Consider the following 16579-nt stretch of genomic DNA (forward strand, 5'->3'; position numbering starts at 1 on the left):
GAAGTCAAGCTCGCATTTAGAACCATAGCAGCCTACAGGCAAAGTAAATGTAGTCTGACACTGAAAATGTGTCTCTTGCACTTGTGACCTCACGAAGGCCCAGCCTATCTACAGCCACGCAGACAGACAGTGTGTAGATGGCTGTGATCCCTGTTGCTTCTGAGTTACTAATCCCTGTTGGCGTTGTAATAGGGCAGCTGTGGAGACGCCCGCTGAATGAAGGATTAGCTATGTGCTACCTGCTGAGAGGGGCTTTTGGGGATGGAGCGGTCAAAACAGTATTAAAACCGATTTCTCTGGGTCAGAGGTTACGTCCAAGATACAGTGAATCACAGAGAGGAAGATTAGACTGTGTCCAGCTGAGTAAATCATGTAATCTGATAGTGTTGCTAAAAGGAGGCGGCGTCCTCCATCAAAGATCAGTCTGGGTTAAGTGCCCAGGGCACAGTGATTAAGTCTACATACTATTGATCAAGCAGTTTTTAAGTTCACATGATGACCACATTAATCTCACTCTATAGCAGCTTCAGATTTGCACTTCATCTGTAGTTACCTGCATTTTTTTCTTATCAAACTAAACGGTAGAGATGTTGCTGAAATCCTAAATACACTGAGGAGCACATACCATCACTTGCACATTAACGCCTTTGGTTTGAGGACATTTCACATGATCCACAAGTGGGAAAAAAGAATCTAAAGAGAAACATCTCCAGTCACAGAATTAAACTTCTGATGAACTTTGAGAGCATCATAATGGTTCAAAGCTGGACCCATATATTAAACTCCAATATAACTTATTCTCACACACTCCAAATGTGTGATCTCACTTTCAATGAGAGTAATTACAGCTGCAGAGACTCAGTAATCGTGGAGGATTTCTGTGATGTTGAAGAGCCTGCAGCTTACAACAGACAACTTCTCTGTACAATCATTAGTGTGTAACCTGGGTTACACTGAAAATGTTCCACGTCATTGCTAATGAGAATTTCAGACCACATATGTGCAGCAGCCTCTTAATTGAAACACTTGTCTTATTTTTTTCTTATCGTGAATGGAGAGATAAGGTCCCCAGGGGGGCAGCGGCTCTTTAATTGGTCAATGAAAACGGCTGAAAACTGATTAGAGCTGCCAAGTGGCGCAGTGACCAGCATGCAGATTATAATACAAGGTGACAGTATAGTGCTGAGGTACCAGTGTTAGGAGTCCATATAGTTTAAATGGACACTTACCATGTCGAACACAGAAACTTCGTAGCGTGGCTGCTACAACTGAATATTTCAGAGCGGCTCGTACACACCCTGGTTAAAGAAGTACACCCTGTCCTACAACCATGTCCTTCTTTACAGCTGGAGAGATCAAATGTCTGGAGGAATTCAATATACGACAGCCCTTAAAATACACACCAACAAGAGCCTAAAGCCCAAACCTGTCGAGTCAACTCACTCCTTCCTTTTGCTTATTTGCTGTCACGAATTGTTAGAATATGAAACTGTGTGTTTTTACACACTTTAACTGACAAATCGACAGGTCACTTGACCATGATAGTAAATAAGTGGAACAGGTGCATCATACTGGTGAATGGTTAAACAGCTCAAGGTTAAAGTTCTCAGTCAGATGAGGTTTGGCAGGAGATAAAAGTATATTTAGAAGGTTGGAATAATCCACCTCACTACAGGTAATCCTGGTTGGTTCTTCACAGGAAAGTTGTATTAAATAAATATTCTGCTGAAATATCACTATGTAAAATAGACTAGCACAGCTCCTGACCTCCTGCATATCACTTTTCTGAAAGCGTGTCTTGGTTGGAAAATTGTCAGCAGGTTTACTTTCTCAGCTGATTTTGGCGTGTACCCAAACACAACCTGCAGCTCTAAGCTTACATTTCACACAAGAGGCTGCCAAACGGTTTCCTGAAGCAACACGACCGAGGACATGAGCTGCCAGGACTCTCAGTCACACTCTGTCTGTAATGGTAGCCTGACACGTGGCGCTGCATTTCAAAACCAGGCAGGAGATTCAGTCAGTAGGTTGCCTTTATTTCTCTTTTTCTGCAAGGTTCCTGTGTTCAGGGAATGACATTCTGGTGAGGGCAGAACAAAAGAAAAAGCATGGGCCAAGAGCAGAGTGCATAAATGATTCCCCCGGTACAACTAGTAGAAAATACTAGCTGGTCCCTATAAATATAGCGCTGCATTTAAGTCCTTCCAAATGTACAAGATATGTTACAGTTAAACTTCACAACATGAACAGTGGACATACAAAACAACTTAGATGACTTTCTTAAGCTCATCATATAAGACAAGCACGAAGGCGCCGCCCATGCCTCTGAGCACATTAGACCACGCTCCCTTAAAGAAGGCCTTGCTGCCCTCGTCACGGGCGATCTTCCTCCAGCAGTCCAGGGTGCCGGTGTACATGATGTCAGCTGAGGGGAAAAGAAAAAACAGAATTACAAACACGCCCCTTTTTATTCTAGTAACACAGCTGCAAAATCAGAAAGTTATACTTTTATATGTCGTGTCTTTTACCTCCTTTGCGTCCAGACTGCATCATCATACGACGACGGACAGTGTCGAAGGGGTAGGACACAAGACCAGCGACTGCAGTCACAGACTGAGCAATCATCCAGCTGACAATAATGTGTGTGTTCTTGGGGTCTGGAAGCATGCCTGCAAGAGAGAGGTCAACCAGGGAGATTAACTAAAGAGTTATAAAGGCATGGACGTGATCTGAGAGCAGAGACATCGAGCTCGGCGATGCCTGAAGATGAAAACTTACCCTTGGCAGTGTCGTAGACGCCAAAGTAAGCAGCTCTGTAGATGATGATGCCTTGTACTGACACGCTGAAGCCCTGGTACAGACCCTTGAGGCCATCGGACTTGAAGATCTTCACCAGGCAGTCACCCAGGCCTTTGAACTCACGCTCTTGCCCACCTTTGCCGACATCAGCGGCCAGACGTGTTCTGGCGAAGTCGAGGGGGTAGACAAAACAGAGAGAGGTGGCTCCGGCAGCACCACCTGACGCCAGGTTACCTGCGAAGTATCTCCAGAACTGCGTGCGCTTGTCCACGCCATCAAGGAAAATCTTCTTGTACTTGTCCTTGAAAGCAAAGTTGAGGGCCTGAGTGGGGAAGTATCGGATGACGTTGGCCAGATTCCCTCTCCAAAACGAGAGGAAGCCCTGCTCTTTGGGGATACGGACGACGCAGTCCACGATGCCCTTGTACTGCTTGTCAGCTGAAATCTGTTTGCTGGCATGTTGCACCTGTAATCAACCCAGAGACGGTGCATTAGAGACAAACATCAACGTGAACAAGCACCTGACTTTCACCTGTTAACCTCACAACTAGTATCACCGGTGAGCACGCAAACTCCCATGGTTCTCATGTGTCTGTCTGACTGACACATTTCCACCCATGTGCCAGAGTACAACTCTTCATTCGGCATCCATTCAACTATTCACAGCCCCACCCTCTCCTCCTCCACCTCCTCCACCTCCTGCTCCTCCTGCTGCTGCTGCTGCTGCTGAGCCCAGGCCCACTGCAGCAGCAGCAGCACACAGCCATGGCGCAAACCTTGCTCTGACCTTGGCTGTTTGTTGTCAAGCCAAACTTTTTATCAGCCATAGAAGAGCAGCCCCTCTGAACGCCACACACACCGCAGAGGGCCGTGCCTGCCTCTCAGAAGTCTCTGTGTTTTCCCCTGGGAGCCCTGCAGCCTGCTGGCCGGCGTATTGCGTAACAGGTCTGATGCGCCTCCCTCCTCATGTGAGTCTGCACCAAACTCAAACAGCCGCTCTGACTTTCTATCTTTAGACCCCAGATTCTGCTTTTATCAGTGCGGCATCTTTGCATTAGTTCCTCCGCCACTGCATCTGGTTTAAACTCACCCTGAACATGCAAGAGAAGTTACTAGAACATCTGCAAGAAAGAGCTGCAAACTGACGGCAGCAGATTTGTGCTGCAGGCAAACCTCTAATCAACAACTGTGAGCAGTTCAAGGGTCATCAGACTCCAGGGGCACCCCCGGGAAGAAACGCTCACCTGGAGGAGAAGCTTGACTCTCTCGATGGGGGCTACAGCTGTTTTGGAGATGGCAGCGGCAATACCACCAGCCAGGAAGTCCTTGGCGAAGGAAATAGCTTGTTCACTCATCTTCAGGTGTTTTCAGCCGCCGTCCCGCTGCTCGGTCGCTGGGTTCGCCGGTAGGGTTGAAATGGCCGAATCCAAAGTAGAAGTGAGGGGATTTAAGAAGGCTGAACGCGAGAAAAAACGTGAACTTCGACTCTCGATTCTCATTGGTCAAATGTAGGGGGTAGTGGGCGGGGCCAGTGGGTGTCCTTTAATTCAGATTTGGTGCTCTGTGCCCCTCAGGGCTCAAGTTAGTCAAAGCCCCTCAAATCTGTCCAACAAGGAGGAAAGTTGAACTTATTCTAAGTTTCAGAAAGAATAAGACTCTGATCCTGCAAAACTTTATCAAGAGATAAAGTCGTTATTAAATGAAGTTTCAGGTCAGATTTATGTGGTGAAGGTCGTGTCAGAGGTCAGTTGGAAGGAGTTGAGGCCTGCAGGCTATGGCGGGTAAAGGTCATCCCATCTGTTAATGTCCCGGAGCTGTCACTCAGTTTCCCACAGTGTGGAGCAGCAGGACGTGATTCAATCAGCTGACTGGACCAAGCTTTGAAATTTAGGGATGATCTCAAACACACTCCTCGCTCCCTTCAGTTCAACTGCTTAAAGAGATCAAATCCATTAAACTGCAGGACTCATGAAGCTTTTTTTAATTTATTATTATTTATTATTATGCTTTATTTGAATTTCACATCCTATATATGTCCAGATTTTCACTGTTTTAACTGTTTGTTGTTCTTATCCATTTCTTATTTCATTTTAATTTGATGCTGTGACACTAACATTTTCTTTATGACTTTTAAACAATAATAATAATGATAAGAAGACTGGTCCAGCCTCATGAACAATATACAACATCAACCTGATGGAAATCTTACCAGAAGGCTGTTGCCTGATATCATTCATTGCAAATAAGCATAACAATATGAATTAATGTTAATATTAGCTTGTGAGTTTCCTCTGGGGAACATCAAAGTCTTATCTCATTATATAATAATGCATCGCGATTTTTCTTTGTTGAATATATTTTGTTTTATTAATTTGAATCTGCAAAGTAACTAAAGTTATCAAATTAAATGCAGTGCAAGAAAAAGGACAAAATTTGACCCTGAAATGCAACAAAGTAGAAGAATAAAGTAGCACAGTGGAAATACTGTACTTCAAAACTGTACTTAAGTACAGTACTTCAGTGAATGTGCTTAGTTACTATCTACCACTATCAGCAGAGAACATGCATTAAGTTGCATTTTTACTACAGGGCAAAGTTCACTGAGGTAAAAGACAAAAATAGAGCGATAGCACTCATCATGCTGAAGCTTGACAGAGGAACGTGAGCTTTAGCTGGGAGGAGGTAGTTTTATCTGCCTGGAGCTTTGGTATAACTTCAGCTGACGTTATCAACATATAATCTAGATAACCATGCCTTTTATAAATATACAAAAGACTGAAAAATGTGTCAGTAAAAAAGGAAATTTTAATGTTCTAAGCACATTTCTTCCATCACAATCCATGTCAGCACTTGTACATGATTGTCTATAACCTATAACACACATTTTAAATTCATTGTACAGTAAAAATATAATCTATCACACAAGAAGCCCTATTATACAACATAGCATAAGGTCATAACGCTCAAATGTTAATTTACAGAGTAAAAGAGCATCTGTAACCTATGTGAATAAACTCTGGCACTATTTGATGATGATGATGGGACAATAAGTGAAATGAGCCCCAAAATAAATAATTAACTCACAAGGCACATAATATTAGGAAATACAGAGTGGGTGAGTGAAGAATTCATACAGAAATAATACTGTCAGATAAAATGAAAGGTGACAATGTTCTGAAAGAGGTAGACCGTTGCTGACAGGACATACTGAAATATAAATGCATGTTATTTGCTTTCATGAAGTCATGAAACCTGAAACACAATGTTGTGTAGTTATTATAGACAAAAGCTGTGATGGTCAAGTGTGGTCAGCAGTCAGTAGTCTTCACAGGACATCTCCTCATGTGACGTTTCACCAGCGGTTTCCAAAAGACGACCCCCCCGAGCCAAAGTTCCTGTTTTTCAAGTAGCGCTTCACCTCCTCCAGCTCGTAGGGCCCGAGGCTCTGGTCGACCCCCGGTGCAAGCTTGTAGCTCAGAGGTGAGACGATGTACCCGTTGCGGTAAAGACAAACCTGCTTACACATCTCAAAGCAGGTATAAAGAAGGCCGAAGCAGGGCACAATCTGAGAAGACACGACCAGAGGTTGATAGAGATCAATGACCTCGATCATGTGATTAACAGCTCTGACCATAGAGAAGGTTGTGGTCTGGTTAAGGCATTAATAAAACTCTTAGTGTTCATACAAGCTTTGTTTTCATTCTGACTGACATTTCGGTTTAAATAAATAAAGGAAACTGCTCCTGACGAGGCTCCTTACATTTGTAAAACATCGTACGGCTATCATGACATTGCTGCTGAAACAGGAGAGTGGGGCATGCCGTTCGAGAGACAGACTTTGCTCACCTTGCTCGTGACATTTCTGCTGTGACTTACACACTGAACATTGCTTTCCATGCCCCACCCCCGTCCTCACTTACCCTTTTGTAAAGGCTACTATCCTTCCCCCGTCATAACGACTCTCATGTTCATGAGCACGTTCAGTTATTTCAGCTCCTATTAGCTGCGTGCACCACCAGATACTCCTGCTAGATAACTGACAGAGTGAAGCCATACCTTTATTGTGTTGGCGGTGAGGCCATTCCACAACGAGAGGACACCTTTGTTTCTGACAACCTGTATGAAACAGTCAATCATCCCACTGAAATGGACGTCAACTCCACCAAAATGAGGAAGACGGGCACTCTGCGCCTGAGAGAGGAATGAAAGTGAAAATGAAAAGCAATAAATCAGCAAAGTGTCACGATGTGTCTGTAAAGTAATAACCAGAAAGGTCAGCTGAAGCATGACTTTAAAGTAGTGCAGTAAATGAAAAGCGACTCTCCTGTCCCTGCTCACTGTAGAGCCTGTGTGATCAGGTACCTGTCACCTGGTGTGTGCCTGCCTCTCTGTCTCTCTGCGTCTGCTGATTTAATTAACCTGGCTAATTATAAAATATCTTAAGATGTTAAAATAAGCCCTCACAGTAATGAACCCAGCAGTGTGCAACAACAAGAAAATGATAAGGATGTTCACATTTCAGTGAAAAACTGACATGTTTAATGTTGGTATATAAAAGTATATGAAAGTTCATTAGACTCCTCCTGTCTGCCACAGTCACACTGTGTCCTGTGCTCTGTTGTTAACCACACCGACAGCTCTGCAGGCTGACTGTCATGTGACAGAGGAATGCATCTTTAAAGGTTTCAAGGTTCCCAGAGGGACGGTGCAGCCATAGCGGTATTAGACTGTTCAAACAGCTTCATTTGTAGAGGAAACATCAGCGAAGCCGATGAGTTAAACAACGCTCAGCTTAAATCATTACCCTAAACTTCAGCAAACATCTTCAGCTGTTTTCTTATCATCTATTCTCTGACTGACGTTTAATGTTTAACTCTGGGCTTGTAAAGAGGCAGACAAGAGCTGAATCCCTAAATTAAATGATTCTGTAACATTATTCTTTATTGTAACGCGACATGTTTGTGATGGTTTGATGAACTGGACACACACAGCTCTCAGCTTGCCCACCGTCTGATAGTTACTGGCTATCTTTAGAGAACTTATCTATAGCTTCTGCAGACCCAGGACACATTCACATTCCCAGCTGCTGTTGAACCTTGTGGTGGCTAATAATAGGCTGATAGGACCGGATGTAGTATTCTGTCCTTTGCAGCGCCATTGTTCCCCATGTGTCCTTTCTAACATGCAGAAGGCATCTCAGCCTTGGTTTAGAAGGAACATGGTGCAACAACCACAGTGTTTTAAAACATATTCAGAAAATGTTCTGCAAAGTGAATGAATTTAAAGGGAAAGTTGAAAAACCTACTACTAATACTATTCTGACTGAAGAATTACAACTTTCCATGTTCAAAGAGAGAGTGACCCAGTGAAGCCAGCCTGCATTTAGAAACCCCCACTGCCCCCCTATGGACTAACGGTGGTAATACAACAAACATACAAGACCCACTACGCTGCTTGTTGTGTTTAGTTATTTTACTTTTGATTATTGCTGGTAAGAATAATTCAAAAGAATTTATAGTGAATTCTAGTTTGAGGAGAATTAATTGATTTTATTAATTCCATATTTATTATTTCCAGCACCATCCCTGTGAAGTTGACTGCAGTCAAGATGAGATCTCTGCAAATCCTGCCAATGAATATTTTCCTTTCAAATACCATGGAAATAACAACTAATAACCAAACAATGAGTCTAAGAGTCTAATGATTAATAGTCGACTACTTCAGGATGTAAGTCTTGATGTTGTTCTATTTTAATTACTGACATTCTCATATTTCTTTGTTTGTGCTGTTTCCTGTTAAGGGTCTGTTTCAGTTCCCCTAAAAATCAAAGGTCACATGCAGAAGAAGCGTTCTGGTAATTCACCTGCATCTTCCTTTTGACTGTTTCAAAAGGGTACGAGAGGGTTTGAGACACTCCTGCTGCGAGACAGCCGCTGATGAAGTTCTGCAGGGGAGTGAAGCGAAACGGAGGCTCCTGCCAGAGCTTGTCCAAGTTCATGTAGACTGCACAGCATCCGACAGAGAAGGGAAAAGCACCTGCACACAAACCAAATGCAGTGTCAATTACAGTGAAATGTATCATGAATGAAATTCGTTCAGCAAATGAGGTGAATTCTAGGGACGAAAAGAAATGATTTTGATAAGTGTTGGATAATCATATTTGTATGAACATGCGTGCACACCTAACACAGTGAGGGAGAAGCCCCTGTAGAGAGCTAGAAGCCCTTCACTCCGGTAGATCTTTGAGAGAGTGTGAGCTACACCGATGTATGTGGGCTGTCTGCAGTTCTGAGCGATGAGCCTGGTCTCCACCACCTCCAGTGGGTACGTGGCCAGAGCAGCAGCGATGCCAGCCAGTCCACCAGCAAATATGGCCCTCCACTGAGAGATGAAGCCCAGCTCATCCATGTGAAGGTGGATTATCCTGCACAGAGAAGACACTTAGAAGAAGGGCATGTATTGCTCAGATAATAGACAATAGGTGCTTTTCTCATTTGTCTCAGTCATTTGTGTGAGTGTAAACATGAATTTTATGTTTTGTTTAATTTATCAGTGTGTATTCTCTCCAGATTTATCTTTTGGTTTCATGTAAGAATCAATTTGTCAATTTACCAATTAGATGATCGACAGAAAATCTATCACCAGTAAGTCCGATGACTTTTTTTTTTTTTTTCCCAAGAAAAAATGCCAAACATCTCCTGGTTTCAGCTTCTAAACTGTGAGCATATTTTTAATATGAAACTTAATATCTTCGATTTTGGATTGTTGGTCAGACTACAGCTGCAACGATTAGTTGATTAATCGATCAGCATTGATTTTATAATTGATGAATCATATAGGCCTTGTCATTTTTTAAGCAAAAATGCCAAATATTCGCTGTGTTTTGCTTCTCAAATGTGAAGATTTAATGCTTTTCTTTGCCATAGATGATTGCATACGGCTTATCTTTTGATTTTTGGACTGTAGGTTGAATAAAACAAGACATCTGAATACATCTCCTTGGGCAGTGGTGAATTATAATGACATTTCCCAAAATATTTTTGACACTTTATAGATAAAATTATTAATTGAAAAAATAATAATGTTAGTTACAGCCCAGAACGTTGAATTGGAAAATATCACTTTGAGCTCCTGCAAACTCACTTAACTATTTTTAGACAGGCTATAGATTACATACTTCAATAATCAATTATTTGAGAAAAAATAATTAAAATATTGTTCAGAAGTTTAAAATTTAATGTTTAGTAAAACCTAAAACAAAGTTAGTTGCAGTTCTAGTTGAGTGGTTTTAATAAGAACCTTGTTCTTGAATCATGTCCATGTTTTCTCTACTGGGTTTGGTTGCTTTTATGTGAAAGTAAATAAACATCATAGACTGAAACAGGCCCAATTGTTTCACCTTTACTATCACTATGATGAAGTTTTAGGGCCATGACACAGGACTAATGACTAATGCTCAGGGGAAAAGGCTTCCCTTCCTGGAACACGCTGTACAGGACGGTGATTTGTCAGGTAGCGTGGTGTTTACACACATGTCCTAAAGCGTGAGAGGGCTCTACAGTCTGCAGACAGGAGATACTGTATTTATGACTCCCACTGTTTATTCATCAGCCATGCTGCCGGCCCTGCGGTTTGTTTTGCCCTGTAATAACCCAACAGAAGACACCAGGAGCTGTGCGCCCTGAGTTCAGCCTCGCAGGTAGCACTTGCTTTCCTGATGAGGTTCGTTTACCCAGGAAATGTCACCATATGCATGATCATTAATCAACCATAACTAATCTTAGGTCAACACGTGTACGACCTATAACTAATGCTAAATTTCTTATGTCTTATTTTTGATAGGCTACTTAATTGGTGATTTTTTTGTATGATTTAATATCAAAAAATAATTTTAAAAAAGTTGTTATGGTCAGCTATTTTTTTCCAAGCAACAGATAAGAAGCAAAAGTTATTCAATATTTTTATCATAGCAGACAAAGAAACCCAGAAAATATTCACATTTAAGGAGCTGGAACTGGGACATTTCTGGTATTTTTTATCTAAAAACATGAATGGTTAGTTTATTATCAAAATAAGATAATTAGATAATTAGCCAGTTGACATTTTTTTTAAATAACGTTATTATCTATTGATTAATTAATTAATTAATTGATTAATTAATCGTTTCAGCTGTAGCATAAACCTGAAAGTGTTGTCAGTGGAACAAACGCAGGCTGCCTGTGAGACAGAACTCAGGGCAGGTTGAGACACTTTCACTTTAAAAAGTCGACTGAGCAAATCCAGCCCTGTGATTGGCTGAAATTATGAGATGCGCCTCGTACGGTGAAACAGGAAGTACGCATTTAGCATCACGGATGAGAACAAACAAACGATTCAAACAAACGTATTTCTGTCATTTTATCGTGTCAAACTAAGAAAAGTTATCGTGCAGATGTTTTTTTTGGTTCTTCTTCGTGTGACGTGTGTTATTGGCTCCTTCCCTCCACACAAACTTGCTAAGTCAACGTCAGCTGACCAAGCTAGCTAACAAGCTAATTTAACATGAATAAGAAGAAGCACATGACCTGATGTGAAGCAGACACAACAAGAGACCAAACATTTCCCCCGAACTCAGATTCAGCTCGACTCACTTCTTGTAGGTTGTGAGGTGAACTGCGGTGTAGGGGAACAGCCGCAGACATGAGGCCAGATTTCCTTTCCAAAATCCCCGAAGTCCCTCATTCTGGTAGATGAGGAGGAAACTTTGGCAGAAGCCCCTCTTACAGTGGAAGGTGCCCACCTGACTTTTAATCTTCACCACCTCCAGAGGCGACGTGGCGGTTTTACTGAAAAACCCGGAGAAACCGACGCACACGAAGCTCTGAGACCCGGTCAGCCTGTTGTCCTTCTTCACCGAGGCCATCGCTGCTCGGCCTCCACCCGAACCCTCCGCTTCCCGCGATCACTTCAGTCTTCTCCGAGGGACAGGAGAGGGTTTGTTTGTTTACACAGGTTAGACATCTAATTATAGAGCCGGAGGAGGTCTCCTTCCCCCACCCGACCGGCGCTGTGATGGGACAGCCCAGTCACATGGGGCAGAGCTGGAGGGACGTCCCGCTAACACCAGGGGGCGCTCTTTGAGAAGCCTTCCAGTCAACCAGCACGCCCAGTCCTGGGGGCTGTCCTCTGCCCAGATGTGTCTTCATATTTATAAACAGTGGTGGGAGTGGAAATGTGGAAACTTGTATCTCTATCCAAGAATTCTTCCTTACAAGTAAAATCCTACATTGAAAGCACATATCATAGTAGAGCCTGTCTTCAAATGTTAATGCACTGTTACTTTTTATTTAATCGACTTAAAAAACATGAAGGAAATAAACAGTAATTGCAGCACATGTAAATAGGCACCTGACTAATTCAGTTCTCCATCCCCGTCTTTGACCCCTGCAAAGGTTATTTCAGGTTGTGTTGCAGCCAGTGGCACAGGAAACTCTGCACAGACAGAGGGACTGAATGGATTCCACCAAAACTCAGCAAATCCTGGATGTAAATGTCCTGCAGTCAGTCAGGAGAGAGACACTGAAAACCAACAAGACAATGATAAGAGACAGACTTCAAATCCACCATGAACTACTTGAAGAAACACAATCTGAAACTTCTGAAATGACCCTCACAGTCTCCAGACCTGAATATCACTGAAACTCTGATGTTAAACGTGCTGCAGTGTTGGCACAGCTCAGAATATGAAGTGATCTGCAGGAAGTCGCTGAGATACATCAAGAGGCAAAGACTCTTAGCTGCTACAAAAAGCATCTGCAAACTGTGATTTCTGTCAAAGGGGGAGTTACTAAGTACTGGTTTAGTAGGTGCTCAATGCAATTGCTATTATTTTAATTGATGAAACAAAAAGAAAGGTTGCATTAACACTTTTTTTGTTTTTACTTATCAATAAAACATATGTGACCAAATACCACATTTCATTTGAAATGTGTTGGAATAAAAGTATATGTGGCATAAAATAGGCAAGAAAAGCACCATTACCTCAATTGGTTAGTGGTTATTAACTTTTCCTTGTGCTTACAGACATACAACTTTTAAATAGACAATGTTAAAGAATATAGAGTTTCCTTGCACAAATCAAATCCTAAAAAGAAAGGATTGCATTCATTTTTGTCTTTAAATATAGTATTGTGTTTTGGTTATTTATTTTTTTATGTATTCTTTCAATATTAAGTAAAATTTGTAGCACTTGTACTTCATGGTTTCTACTTTGTGGGACTATACTTCGTGTTTAAAGGAAATATTGTACTTTCTATTCCAGCGTATCTTCAGGAAATCTGGTGGTCAAGGAGGAGTGAGACCAGCAACATCATAAAAACACAATCTGGTCACAACTGCAGGAGGAAATGAAGAAAGTGAAACTTGTGGTCAGTGCAGTCAGTCACGTGTGTTTTCTTCAGTCAATAATAAACAGTGAAGTGGTTGAAGCTGAATTAAACTGAGCTGATGAGTGGGGTGTCATGGTTTCCATAGGTGGCGCCATAGTCCCACTTTTGTCTTTATTTGATGGCACAGTGGTGAAATAAAAAGTAAGTATTAATAAGTTCCACTCAGATAAACGTAAGATTGCTATTGTTTAAACAAAAATATAAAAGTGGACGATCTGGAGGCTGCACCTACTTAGTTCTTAATTTCATGCACAATTAAAGGTTTAATGTTTTTGTCTGTTCAGTTTTTAAAAGCTGACTTTTATTTAAACTGTACGGTCTCTTAAAAGTGAAGTTTGTTTTCACGAGACTCCTGGATAAAATGAAAACATATTCATGTTACACAACAATGTTTCATGTGTATCATAGTCACTTCAGTGTGCATGTGTTCTACGAGTCTTATTCAAGGCTGACTGACAGTTATTTTAGTTATTTTTCATCTATTTTCTATGCAGAGTCCTTGTGCAGTGAAATTGTGACACATTCCTGTGCCAGTCAGCTAAATTATTTTCCTTCATCCTCCTGAGAGGATGAATCAGGTCTTATTTACTGTATTACTGTATCTATCAGCAGGGATCTGCTGTCGCTGTCTTGTTTCATGCACCATGTTTGTTTTCTCCTTGTCTTGACCCGCCAGGAGTGCCTCCCTCCCCTGCCGGGCTGACAACCTCAGATCCATGCGACGAGCCACCTTCTGTCTGCGGCTGGACCACTTGGCTCCTTCACAAAGGCTTTGTGGAATAACAGAGCCAAGCAGAGGAAATGACAGCCTGATCACAAGAAGTTCCCCTCACTCCCCCTCTGGCTGCCTACCGGGGGTGGAAAAGGGTGTGTCTGTGTGTGTGTGTGTGTGTGTGTGTGTGTGTGTGTGTGTGTGTGTGTGTGTGTGTGTCTGTGTGTGTCTGTGTGTGTGTGTCTGTGTGTGAATGGGATTCTGGCTTTCACCTCTGAAAAGTCGAGGTCTAATTTTGATGCAGTGGAGGTAACTGCAGTGATGGTGAAGTGCAGAGCTAATTGCTGCTCTGTGAGACGTGTGGACACTGAAGTTGTACTTTATATTCGCTATTCAAGCTATAAAGCTCCTAGTTTCAGGGTCAGGGGTGTTATAGACCAATGAAGACAATTTTGGCAGCCAAGCTGATGAGGCTGTAAAGAGGAGCTACAGTAATTTAACAGAAGAATGTCTCAGTAGGAATAATTATTTTTTCTCCCCTGAATGATAAAAGATCCACTTTGAAAACTCTTTGATCTCACTGTCATATGTGTGTAGTTTGTAATACACAAGATAATGGGATGAGTTTCTTTCAAGATAAGTGGTGTGACATGGACTCATGCTGCATCTTATCAATTAATGCTTCAGCAATCAAGCAGGACACCACCGAGAATCTGTTGCCACTCTGTCTCCTTGTTGTCCTTCCTCTGCCCCTCACACTGCTGCTATAGAATACAGATAGAGCACTGCCCTCTTCCTGTATGTATACCCCCCCCCCTCCTGAGTGAGCGCTTCCTCCATGAAGTAGTGCGGGAGCAGCCTGCGTGCCTTTGTGTCTCAGGGCCTGGCACGTAGCAGTAGGTGTAGGCTGGCTGAGGCATTGTCATTCTCTGGATGTCATGCGCAAGTCAGCCCTTGATCTCCCACTTTGAAGTGCACTGCTGCAGGACCGGGGAGGGCAGCCTGTGTGTCCGAGCTCGCTGTGGTCAACAGAGGGCGCCCGATACCAGAGAGGCCTGAGCTGCTGCCTCGCAGGCTGGTGCCAGGCGTACACACTGCTGCAATAAAATTCTCACCTCATTATCTTGAGACAGTCACATCACAGGCTTGTGTTGGCAGGGGAGGGGGGAAAGGGAAGAAAGGGACGGGATGGGGGAAGGGGAACAGCCCTGGGTGGGTGACACCAGACTCTGTCTGTAAGTGAGTGTCTTTTTTTTTGTTTTTTTCAAGGGTCGGACGTGTATTGGTGAGAAAAATCAGGCATATGTAGGCCTACAATTCACTGTGACACCATTTTGACACCTCTCCCAACAAGGCTGAGGCCAAACTGCTGCACTCCCCGGCTCACTTCACAGGAATGGGAGACTTGTTATGCATAGAAGCCTAATTTTGGATTAATGGTTTCGATGATGTGTTAAACTGTGAAAGGCTGTCAGGGTTTGTTAGGAATAATAAATGCAGTTTTGCACCTCATTACTGGGAACGGTCTTCATAACAGACACTGAAGCTAATGTTATCTCAGCCCTGCAGACCAGTAAATGTGTTAAAATACATTTACAGTGTAAAGTAAGCAGCAATAAATGTGTAGCCTTAAGGAATTCATTTGTGTGATAATTGTAAAAGTACTGATCCATGAATTATTGGGTGATGTGGGATTAAGTCCTGCATCTGTTGTCGCTTTTTAAAACCAGATGTGAGGATTACTAAGAAAAACACACAAATCTGTTTAATTTGGAATTTGTGTGAAAATATTATATGGGTTATAATAATTTTCCTTGTAAAAACTTAACAAGGGGTGATGCATTACCAATTTAGTGAGGATGTAGATGACCAGGAGGCCCATTGTCTGTGAGGATGCAGAGGAGAACTTCTGGCAGCTGGTGTCCCCTTATCTTCCCCTGTACAGCCAATAAATCAATATCAAATCTAAGGAACAGGAAGCCAGATGGCCTTCCCACAACCCACCAGGCCACGGTGCTCAGGGCCTCCTCGGCTACTGTACCACCGGTGCATGCAGCAGCCCTTTGAAGACATACACATTCAACAAGCAGCTCAATGAATGACTAAAGGGAACAAATAAGCTGTTACGACTCTGCTCAAATCAGTGTTTGTGTTTCCATCCACATCAAAGGCCCCGGTCTGTTTGATATGCAGCCCCCACACCTTGATCCGAGCCATGTACAGGTAGAGGGGAGGAGCAGTCCATTGAGAAGGAAGAGGGTCATGTGGTAGCTTCTCTCAGCCCTGGCTGGAGGGTAGTTGACCCAGACGAAGGGTCTGGTGGTGTCTCTTGTTCCCCAGGGAGCTATTGCTCCTTACACCCATCACTAGAGACATTATTTATTGGGGTGGGGGGGTGGGGGGGTGGGGGTTGATTACATGCTTTTAAGGAATATTTGCAGGTATTTGGAGTAGTAGTTACAAAATAGGATACATATCAGATTTAGAGATTAAAATGAGTAGAACATTAACTGAGCTGAAGATAGCAGGGAGACAAGGTTGTGTAGTAACTGATGGCTCGGAGTAAGGTCAGAGAGGTCAGTTACCTAAATACATCCCGCCAGACTCATCTTGATTTCTGTGTAGGTCAGGGGTCGGGTTA

General features: G+C 42.7%; 2 protein-coding genes and 1 long non-coding RNA gene across 3 annotated transcripts; 1 reads left to right on the top strand and 2 right to left on the bottom strand.

Moving 5' to 3' along the window:
* Window positions 1-2015: 2015 nt before the first annotated feature.
* On the bottom strand, window positions 2016-4235 carry slc25a5 (solute carrier family 25 member 5). Its single transcript, XM_071457957.1, has 4 exons — window positions 4044-4235; window positions 2779-3265; window positions 2529-2669; window positions 2016-2425 (listed from the first exon to the last, which is right to left on the bottom strand). The coding sequence occupies exons 1-4, from the start codon at window positions 4152-4154 to the stop codon at window positions 2268-2270; spliced, it is 897 nt and encodes a 298-aa protein (XP_071314058.1). The 5' UTR covers window positions 4155-4235; the 3' UTR covers window positions 2016-2267.
* Window positions 4236-5584: 1349 nt separating this feature from the next.
* Window positions 5585-11701, bottom strand: slc25a43 (solute carrier family 25 member 43). Its single transcript, XM_071457898.1, has 5 exons — window positions 11430-11701; window positions 8982-9223; window positions 8663-8835; window positions 6856-6990; window positions 5585-6364 (listed from the first exon to the last, which is right to left on the bottom strand). The coding sequence occupies exons 1-5, from the start codon at window positions 11699-11701 to the stop codon at window positions 6152-6154; spliced, it is 1035 nt and encodes a 344-aa protein (XP_071313999.1). The 3' UTR covers window positions 5585-6151.
* A 142-nt stretch (window positions 11702-11843) lies between these two features.
* LOC139605984 (uncharacterized) lies at window positions 11844-16296 on the top strand. Its single transcript, XR_011684518.1, has 3 exons — window positions 11844-13205; window positions 13312-13367; window positions 13903-16296. It is a non-coding gene; the product is annotated as an uncharacterized lncRNA (long non-coding RNA).
* Window positions 16297-16579: the final 283 nt, after the last annotated feature.

This window comes from Trachinotus anak, unplaced genomic scaffold (assembly GCF_046630095.1).
Source record: "Trachinotus anak isolate AG129_WGS33_773 ecotype Australia unplaced genomic scaffold, CSIRO_AGI_Tana_v1 ptg000021l, whole genome shotgun sequence".
In the NCBI taxonomy this organism is placed as follows: domain Eukaryota; kingdom Metazoa; phylum Chordata; class Actinopteri; order Carangiformes; family Carangidae; genus Trachinotus; species Trachinotus anak.